Source organism: Acyrthosiphon pisum, chromosome A2 (assembly GCF_005508785.2).
Source record: "Acyrthosiphon pisum isolate AL4f chromosome A2, pea_aphid_22Mar2018_4r6ur, whole genome shotgun sequence".
In the NCBI taxonomy this organism is placed as follows: Eukaryota; Metazoa; Arthropoda; class Insecta; order Hemiptera; family Aphididae; genus Acyrthosiphon; species Acyrthosiphon pisum.
This window is the reverse complement of record NC_042495.1, coordinates 71,957,272-71,967,484: the sequence shown is the minus strand read 5'-3', so window position 1 is coordinate 71,967,484 and position 10,213 is coordinate 71,957,272. Positions and strand designations below refer to the sequence as shown.

Below are 10,213 nucleotides of genomic sequence, written 5' to 3'. Positions count from 1 at the left end.
CATTATTGGCAATTTTTTAATTCCTTTGTTGTAGGTTTTTAGTGCTTTATTTTCCTAGCCCTAATCATTAGTTACAAAATTTCAAATCAACCGCCAATTCTTCGGTCGAAATAATAAAATTATTTATACAATATTTTTTTTACTGTATTTTTTGGTAACACTGGTGGCACTTTAGCTCAAAATACCGTGTCTGCCATAAGAGCCCATGTAAAATTTTGGAGAGTGTCCATTCTGATTTCATCTATTCTGTGGTTGTACCACGAACCGTGTTGTGGTTATGCAATATGCAATTTACAACAATCGTGAACTCATTGCGGACGCCTATATTTTATCGGAATTATTTCACGCGGAACAGATATTTTACGGAATGTAAATGTAGGAAAATATTATTTTTGAATGATTATGTACATAATGTACATGAAAATTGTTATGTTGAATTATGTATCGTTGAAAATTGTTTGTTAGAACAATCATTAGATGGAATGATGGAGCAAACGATACATGAAATCAATAAAGTGTTGAACAATAATTACTCGGAATAGACATTAAAGACGCTTATATTTTATCAGAATTGTTTTACGTGGGACAGACATTTTACGGAATTTAAATGTAGGAGAAATTGTTGTGTTAAATATTATGTATCGTTGAACATTTTTTGTCAGAACAGACATTTGATGGAATGATACGTTAATGAGACAAAAAATACATGATTCCAATTAATGTGTATCCCAAAATTTGAGAATCCCAATAAATGATTGTTTTAAATAACATAATTCCAAATATCGTAATTCCAGCAATTGTCTGTTCAATATATTCCAATCAAAACTAAACCCAAATACCCAATACATTATTTTCAAATAATTGTTTTTCCGAATATTGTTGGTTCCATAGATTAATATTCCAGTATAATAAATATATAAATATATAATAAATATAAATATATTATAATAATCTTTATTCTTTAATCGTGGACCGTGGTGTCGACTGTCGTGGTGACAACTGACAACTTACTGGCAATTACACAAAAACACAACTATCGACTATCCAGTGTCACATATTGACAGATTTAAGTTAAAAGTTACTAGTTAGTAGTTAGTGTATAACTAGCCATAATAAATTGTTTTGTGATATAGGTTATAAATATATCTGTATCGAGTACCTACTGACTACAACTGATTTGTGACTACTATAAATGTGCTACTGACCGAGCATAGAGTATTTTCTTATTATTACTTCGAAATTTAATTAAAATTCTTTAAGCATTGCTCCATGGTACTGACTACTTTGTGCGAAAAATGTAAGCAACTTATAATAATATGCAATGTAAAGTATTTACCATTGTTTATTTTTATGTGATATTTTCCTTCGGCGCTTTACCACTTGGTAATAATTACCAACTGCATCAGTGACCACTAACGTAATGTAAAATGTAGTATGTACGATTTCGTGGTACAAGCGAAACTGCAGTGTTATAACCATTTGCCAATATTGCAATGTTCGACACCAGTAGAAAAAAATATAATATTAACTAGACTGATCGTTTTAGGGGGACGAAATTTAATTAATAAGTCAGCTAAAAATTCCAATATTTATTTTTATAATTACGTAATAGGTAATATTATTATTTAAATTAACATTTAACTTGAATTTTACCTTGTTTAAGTACCAGGATACTCACAAACATAAGAAATACACACCTACATATTAAAATCTTTTTGATAGATAATAGCGTATTATTATAGAATACAATATATTATACGTAAGTACTACTAATTAATTTAAAGAAAACTTATGAATATCATGGTGCGGTTAAATCCACATTAGTAAAATAAAATTATTCTATTTCTAGCATATTCAATAATATCATGTTCTACATTTTTAAGTTAGAAATTTTTTCCTGGATTACCTAGCAATATATATAATATTTAAATTAATAAGTACCCAACAATTTTATATAATACTATACATTTCTACAAGAATCATTGAAGGAGAGAAATGAGTACTGAATCAGAAGTCAACTACCCCAAAGGTGTGATGAGTATTTAGGAATCCAACAAGTTATAAAGATAATCTATTGTATTAAATAATTTGGTTGAATATAGTACAATTATATTATATATACAAATATAGTAACCAATAAAAAAAAAAAAGTTACTTGATGAGACTGAACAACACTGACAAGTCTTGTTATATATATATATCAATACACGTGGATTTTTATCATGTTTCTATAATATTGTTATATTGTCATGTTCAGATTTGAGGAAAAATCTGTCAGGAAAAGCAGATTTTCAAGTGATAAATACAAAATAACACTGGGGCGGCTACTCATTAGCCTGTTGGTAAACCTAGTCGTAATGTGCACATACGTTGTGTCATTAAATTTATTTTGTGTATCACATTAAGAACTATTTTTTGGATTTATAACTTGTGCAATAAATAAAGTACATCAAAAAATAAATACTTATAGCAGTATATATTAAACTAATTGTTTACAATTTTAACAAAAATAACTTTCAATGGGCTCATTAACATATTTTTCCATTTGTTGAATAGCTTTCCTTGTTTTTTGTTCAATATCTTCCTGTTCATCTTCCATCAATTCAGCTAAAAATGGTATTGAATCTGGAAGTAGTGGTAAGAAATTTTCTCCCAATCTCTCTGCTACAGCTAATGTAGTATCAATGCATATTGATCGGACTTCAGGCAAACGATGTCTAGCTTTAAGCATAATCTGGCAATTTATATCCTTCCATAAAGTGTCATCTGTTACAGCAGCTATTAAATTAGATATACATGGTATTACATAATTCTTACATATATTGTTGTAATCTTCCAATTCTATAGCTTCCAAAATATCAACTAGTGGGTTCATAATTATTTCAAAACGATCTTTAGTTGTAAAATTGATTGTATCATATTTAAAAACATTGGATAATGTTGACACTATAGATTGAATAAGCAATGTTTTTTCAATTTTAGTGTTGGATTTACATTGTGTTAAAATCAAATTAGCTGTCGGTATTAAATTTCCAGCAAATAAAAGATACAAACCTTTAAGCTCACTAGATAATGTATTTAATAATTTAAAAAAGATTAATACACGAAGTTCATTATTTTTACCATTTTTCCATTCATTTAATTTATGATAAAATGTACGGAATGTTGATTCAGAACATTTTAATGCTACTTCACTTATTGCAGATATAACTGAACCCTCCACCATACTCGATTTTATATTTTCAGACTCATGAGTAAAACAACAAAAATCTAGAGATTTTAACAGGAACGTTGTAAATTCTTCAGTCATGGAATTTTTAAAACTATTTTTTGCAATGTTCAACACATATTGGAATGCAGTAAATTTTAGGTTCCTCACAATTTCTACCAAAGTATTACTTAATACTGGTTCTAAGATTCGTCCTGGTATTTCAGACAACTTTTCACCCAACTGTTGAAATTTAGTTCTTATTATAGATTTGTAATTATCGTTTTCATCTTTTGAACTGTCATCACAGGTAGCTGACAATAATGATAGTTCATAGATTAAAGGTACCAGATAAGGACTCAAAAAATTTTTTAGTTCTGATATTATTCTTAGCAAACCAGTCAGAATACTTGGTAATAAAGCTCCATCAGACATTACACTAATGTCATTCAATTTATGGAGAACAGATATTACTGTTGGTATTATTGATGCAAAACTTGAGATGGCTTTAGTTTTTAAATTAGAAACCAACTCTGCAATACATAGCACAAATGTTCCAAGCAATGGACCAACAGATACATCTTGTACAGATTTAGTAACTTTCTGAAGAATTTCCTTAAATACATCCACATTTTCATTAATATTTGAGCACTTGGTGACCAATGTAATAGAAATAAGAGCAGTTTGTTTAACATTCAAGTCTTCTTTTGTATTAAAGCTAGACATATTGACTATTTCAGACAAAGGTTCAAGTAATTTTAATGTTTGATATTGGGTTAATGACTTAGATTCCAATAATCTTTTGTTCAGTAAATCCATAGTCCTGTGTTGAGTAGATTTGAGGTCGACAAATGTTAATATATAATTTATAGCATCAACAAATATATCCAATGGAAGTAAAGCATTTACTTTGTCTAAAATGCTATAATATTTGATAGGCATAAAGTTTTTTGAACAACTGCTTTGGCGTTGTACAAACCATAAAGTGTTTTTAATTATTTCAGTAAAACCTTTTTTTAATGTATCATTAGATGTACAATACATAACTTTGGACACAAATATATATGATGATAGTAGGTTTGTAATAAAAGATACTAAACAATATTTTAATTTATGTAATTTGTTTACAGAATAGTTTGAAATGTCAATTAATGTTTCTTGATCAGATTCTCCTTTTTTAAGTTCTATAAATTTACAATAATTTAAAATATTGTTACACATATCAAGTAAAACATTTATTGGACATTCAGCACAGATATCCAAACAAATAGTATTACTAGACACCTTATTTTTAGTACCGATTGTACCAGATATGTATTCTTTATGTACAAGTACAATTAGTTCCCATAAATAACTGTTAGTATTCAAAGCTTGAACAAGGTATCTCAATAATGTTCCTCGCCTATGCTCAGGTATATCCAAAATACTACGAGCAAATACTGATAATGCTTTTCTAGTCACAACTTGGCCTTCCTTTATTAAAATAGGAATTATAGTATTGAGCACTTGACAAGTAATTTTAAATGTATACTCATCGTCTTGGCGCATAACAGAATTACCCATAAAAGTGAATATAGTCATTACGTGTAAAATAATTTGGTCTGGTACCATTTGAGCACAGTTCGACAATAGAATTAATGCATGATGTTGAGTTTGTTGATTTGGAGATAAACGCATGGTTGAGACAATTAATTCAAGGTTAAGATGTTCAGAAACTTTAGATTTTTCTGTCTCATTTTTAGTCATTGTACAGCAATTTAGTATACAACTTAAACACAATTGTTTAGTGTACTCAAGTAAACTAGACTGATCTTCAAACTCTAAGCATTTTTTTAGTATATGAAATAAAACTGGAGTCAATCTAGTAACATTTTCTAAACTGTTTTTATTTTGAATTAATTCCAATAAGGCAATTCCATTTTTCCATAGTACACTGTTGGGTGAATCATCATACATTTTTTCAAGATGAGAAATGAACATTATACTGTCAAAGCTAACTTCATGAATAAAACTTTTAATGGAATCTATAATATCATTATCTTCAACTTTCGCTTGTAAATCAAGTAGAGTCTTTATTAACTTCAATTTCAAATCATCAGACATTGTATTAAACATTTCCGTTGTTAGGCTTTGAACAAAAATTGTGACTGGACATATCAATTTTCCTGTTCCAAAGTTTAATACAGGAGTTGTTTCTTTTAAATATTTTTCACATATAGGCCATATGCTAACCCAATCTATGACACTAGGATGAAGTTTGTTGAGAGCAAGTTTAAAAATATGTGATTCAGCTATATCAATTTGTGTTTTTTGTAATAATTCAAGACCATGGGTCATCACACTTAAACAAACATTAGATGAATTGAGTGCTGAAAAAACATCAAATATTTTTAGTCGTAATGCAGATGATATATCAAAATTGCATGCAGTTTTAAATAGCATTTCTAATGTATTTTTAGCATCAATGTTATCAGATTGTAATGCAATCATTAAAATGAGGCGAATTTGATCACCATCTACTAGAATATTTTGACGTTTACTAATGATATTTTTTATTAACCACATATAAGATGAAGAGCTTGTGTCTTTGTAGGTTCTATTCAACTTTTTGAGGAAAGTTATTGTTGTTTTTCTAATATGTTGTGCATCAGAAGCCAAACAACACAATAAGGTTGGAATTACAATGTTCCCAGGGGTTAATGATACTAAAAACAAAACATTTTTATTGATTAGTGAATTAAGACTATTGCAAATTTGTGTAATCTTAATGTTTCCAATCCATAAATTTTCACAATATACTTGAATACGTTCTTCATCACTTGAATACTGTTTAGTAAATATACTATCATCAATTTCCATTTTATTATTTTTTGGTTCTTCGATAATTACATCAACCTCCATTTTCTCATCATCATATGATGTGACATCATCAATCTTTAGTGTACTTATGGATTTGTTTTTTTCTACAGAAGGTGAATCATGTAACAACTTAATTGAATTCTTCCAAGCAGTTTTGTATTTATTTTTAACACTTTTAACTATTTCTAAATACCGGGGTTCATTATTAGAAGAGTCTATTATTAATTTTACTAATTCAATTGTATAAAAGTCATCTTCGTTCAAATCTATTAAATTTATTAAATCAGAAGCAAATGAACAAATAGATTTTTCTTTTTTTGAAAGCATTATGGTATCTCGAACAGTTAATAAATAGAATATACTTTTGTCACATTTTAAAAGTTTTTTAAAAGCCTCAATTTGTAAATTGGAGTGTTCAGCCATATATTTAATACAAGAATTGGGAATTTTGACATTTGATGAATTTCTTGTTGATTTGAAAATAACACTCAATAACAAAGTACAATTATAATAAAGCTGTTCATGTTTAACCATTAAAATTTTTTTAACTAAGCTTGATCGTAATTTTTCTGTGTATGTTATATATTTGGACATAACACCAATAACTATTAAAGAAGAAACTGTGAATGGCCGCGTGTCAGATTCAAGTCCAGCAACTATTGATGGAAGAAATATTGTTATTAAATTATTCTTTGAAATAGAGGATGATGTAAAAGCAGCAACTAAAAGTTTGGCATAAAAATTAGTCCAAACTGTTACTAATTCCTCATTAGCTTTATGTTCATCAATCACTTTAATAATAATAGAACAAATAAGTTTCAATAACCTCGTATCATTAATTGCTTCTGCAATAAAACTTTGTTCATTAATTTGAACCCCAGTTTTTCTAGATCTGGTCAACCACCACCAATTTTTTGCAACTTCGGGGTTATTCTTAAGAGGAATTACTTGAATTAACCTTGTAAATACTTGGGTTGAAACATATGGTAAAGCATAGCCAAGTAAAATGTCTGTATTGTATTGTTCAATATTATATCGATGTACTAACCACTCAAGAGCATATAATGCTGGTTTTGAATTAAAATAAGGAGATAACAAACACAAAAATTCCTCAATCAAAGAATCAATTTTTTGATTTTCTGATAGATTCAAAATTGCCCTTTGCTTAGTCTGCCATAAATGGCTAAATAATGTTGATTTAAATTTCATAAATTTTATATTTATACCACACAGCTCATCCAGACCTTTCAGGCCAACTTCGAAAAATGATGACAAATCATGATTTCCTATATCTTGTGGTTGAATAAGCAATGATGTTTTTTTGTGGCCCAAACTCAATATTGATGTCTGGGGAGCACTTAATTTTTGTAACTGTTTTGCAAGAGATGTTGATGCCATAATTGACTAAAATCAATAAACCTCTGTTGTAATACGAGATTAAATCGAATACTTACATGACTAATAATTCAAACACTTTGAATTAAATATTGATACTAGAATAATGGAATTACAAGTGGTTTGATAAATATCTGAAACAAAAATATTAAAATTTAAAAATGGTAAAAACTTATTTACCAAAAAAAATACAAATGGGTATGTTTTTAACTAATACCTATGGTATATGTTAGCAATAAAGATAAGTGGATAAAAGTAAGGTAAATACTAAATATAGAATACTATTACATACATTATAATGGGTACTTTCCTGTTATACGAGACTAACGGCTGTTATTGCGACTACCGCTCTTATTTTGTGAAACATCATAATCCTTTTATCTAAGACTACCAAAATGGTACTCTCTTGTTCTACGAGACTACCTTATTTTTCTTGTCTTCTTTGATTTATTTTTTTATAGTATGTATTGTGGGTATGGTCAGAATGAAATAAAGAAAAAAATTAAATAAATAGTAATTATTCGTAATGTATTTTAAACGGTACACGCCAAAGTGCCAAATTTTCTGCGGCATAGGTATGGAAAACAATAAAATAATAATAATAATACAAAATGGTAAATCCAAAAATAAAATAATAAATAATTTATGTAATGTGGGGATGGCCACATTTAAATTACCTATATAAAAAAAAAAAAAAAAATAAAGATAAAAATTAAATACATAATAATTATTCGTAATGTACCAAATTTGCCGTGGGCAACACCAATTACAAAAACTAATAATATACATAATGATAGATATATAATATAATAAATATAACTGCAGCTTATTTAGTATTATTTTAATTCAGCCATAATATCAGCTAAGATAGGTAGTCGTGACAACGGAGGTAGTCTTGGGTGATAGTCGCCGTAATAGCTGTAGACTTGTATAATAAGAAAGTATAATTTTGGTAGTCTTAGATAACAGGATTGTGATGTTGAACAAAAGAGGGTAGTCTCGTATAACAGGAAAGTACCTTATAATGAAATAAAATGTGTTAAGACATTTTCTTTTTTTTTATCTTTTTACCCATCTTCCAAATGTCAAAAATATGTATTTTTGTTAGCAATAAGTTTAGATGAAAATGTCAGGGAAATTTTGATTAACAAAAAAACAAAATCGTTAGGTAGTTGAAATTAGATAAAGCAACTTTTGATTTTGAAAAGTATAAGATAATTTTATCTCCTAAATAAGTACTTTTAATGTAATTTAACATTTCAAATTATAAGATGCATAAAGGTCCCAATTATAAGAAAAATGTGATTATATTATGAAACTATTTGGGAGGCTGAAGATTTTTATATAGAGATGAACATTTTTTTTTATATATTCCAATTTGGTGTATCTTCAGGTTTTTCTCGAGGTTTTTTTTTTTTTTTGGAGGAGAAATAATACGTTGGTTAGCGGCAGTTTACCCTTCACGCTATTAGCGTCTATGCTGATAGTATTTACAAAATACTGGAAATTTAACTTTATAATTATATTGTTTATAAAATCTAAGAAAGAAAAAACTCTTTGTTTTCTATCTCTGGCCCATGAGCAACATGGACAAAACTTATTTACGCAGAATCATTTTTCTATGTTTTTAAATTATCTTAGAGTAATGTCACCTATTACAAAAATGATAGAGAATAATATTTTTGAGGGAATGACATATCGATTTGTCTAAATATTTTCTCAAAATAATTTAAACATAATTTACATTTATAACATTTTTTTGTTTATTTTGAAAGTCAGATAATAATAAATTATTGTAAAATCTATGTCATTCCATCAAAAGTATAATTCTCTATCTTTTTAGAAATGGGTGATTTTACTCTAAGATTACTTAAAAACATAGAAAAAATGATTCTGCGTTAATGTGTTTTGACTATGTTGCACACAGGCCAGAAAAAGAAAACAAATAGTGCGCTGACATCTCGGGTAAAAGTATTTACCTGCGGTCTTATACTTGTCGTAACCAGACGACAAGCAGTGCATTAATGTGGTCACCAAAGACGGTTCTCTGAATCCGAGGAATTTAGACACGGTTTTCTCCAAATACGGTTTGATATCCTCAACTTCTTTTCTACTGATTGACAGACAATGCCATGTTTTTTTTGTTGAAATATTATCGTATCTATGGTGCACTAGTAAAATAGACGGAAAATAACCGATTCTCGGCGAATAATAAAGAATAATGAAAATACTGAATAACGTAAACGTTTGTAAACGTTAGGTTTAGGATCTAACTCAAACGTCTCAAACCTGCGGTCGGATACTTGGATAACAGAATGTCAGTATCACCGTGAAGAGATAAAGCAATAACATGACAAATTACTCACTTATTAGGCCATGAGATTACGGAAAGATGAAAAATCGGATCACTACCTTTTGTTCCATAAAGAAAGATGTACTAAAGTCTATTTGTTCGAATTGATTTAATAATAAATATTAGAGATGTTCCGGGTGGGCATCGGGCAGTTGGGTCCCCGAGATAACAGCCATTATCATCAATATTATTTATCAGAATAATCCACGGACTAAGATCACGAACTACTACATAGGACTGGACACTGTATAAAATAATGTGGCTGCAAAGTTGTACGGTGGTCGTACGTTCGCTATGTAGCTGCTCTCTGGTGGCATTTTTTTATACTGTGCTGTTGTAAATTATTTTATGTGATAAGTCGTGACTAGTCACTAGTGATAACTGAAAAACGATCAAAA

At 28.6% G+C, this 10,213-nt stretch overlaps 1 protein-coding gene across 2 annotated transcripts in view; it reads right to left on the bottom strand.

Moving 5' to 3' along the window:
• Positions 1-2,457: 2,457 nt before the first annotated feature.
• Positions 2,458-10,213, bottom strand: part of LOC100162823 (HEAT repeat-containing protein 1) — a 9,031-nt gene continuing 1,275 nt past the window's right edge. Inside the window, exons 1-2 of one of the 2 annotated variants that reach the window (XM_003245791.4) lie at positions 9,442-9,931; positions 2,458-7,596 (exon numbers count right to left, since the gene is read on the bottom strand). In XM_003245791.4, the coding sequence (XP_003245839.1) occupies positions 2,501-7,465 (4,965 nt within the window). In that variant the 5' untranslated portion in view covers positions 7,466-7,596; positions 9,442-9,931 and the 3' untranslated portion in view covers positions 2,458-2,500. Of the gene's footprint in view, positions 7,597-9,441; positions 9,932-10,213 lie in introns of those variants that run through there. The other variant, XM_001952592.5, reaches the window with a different exon arrangement.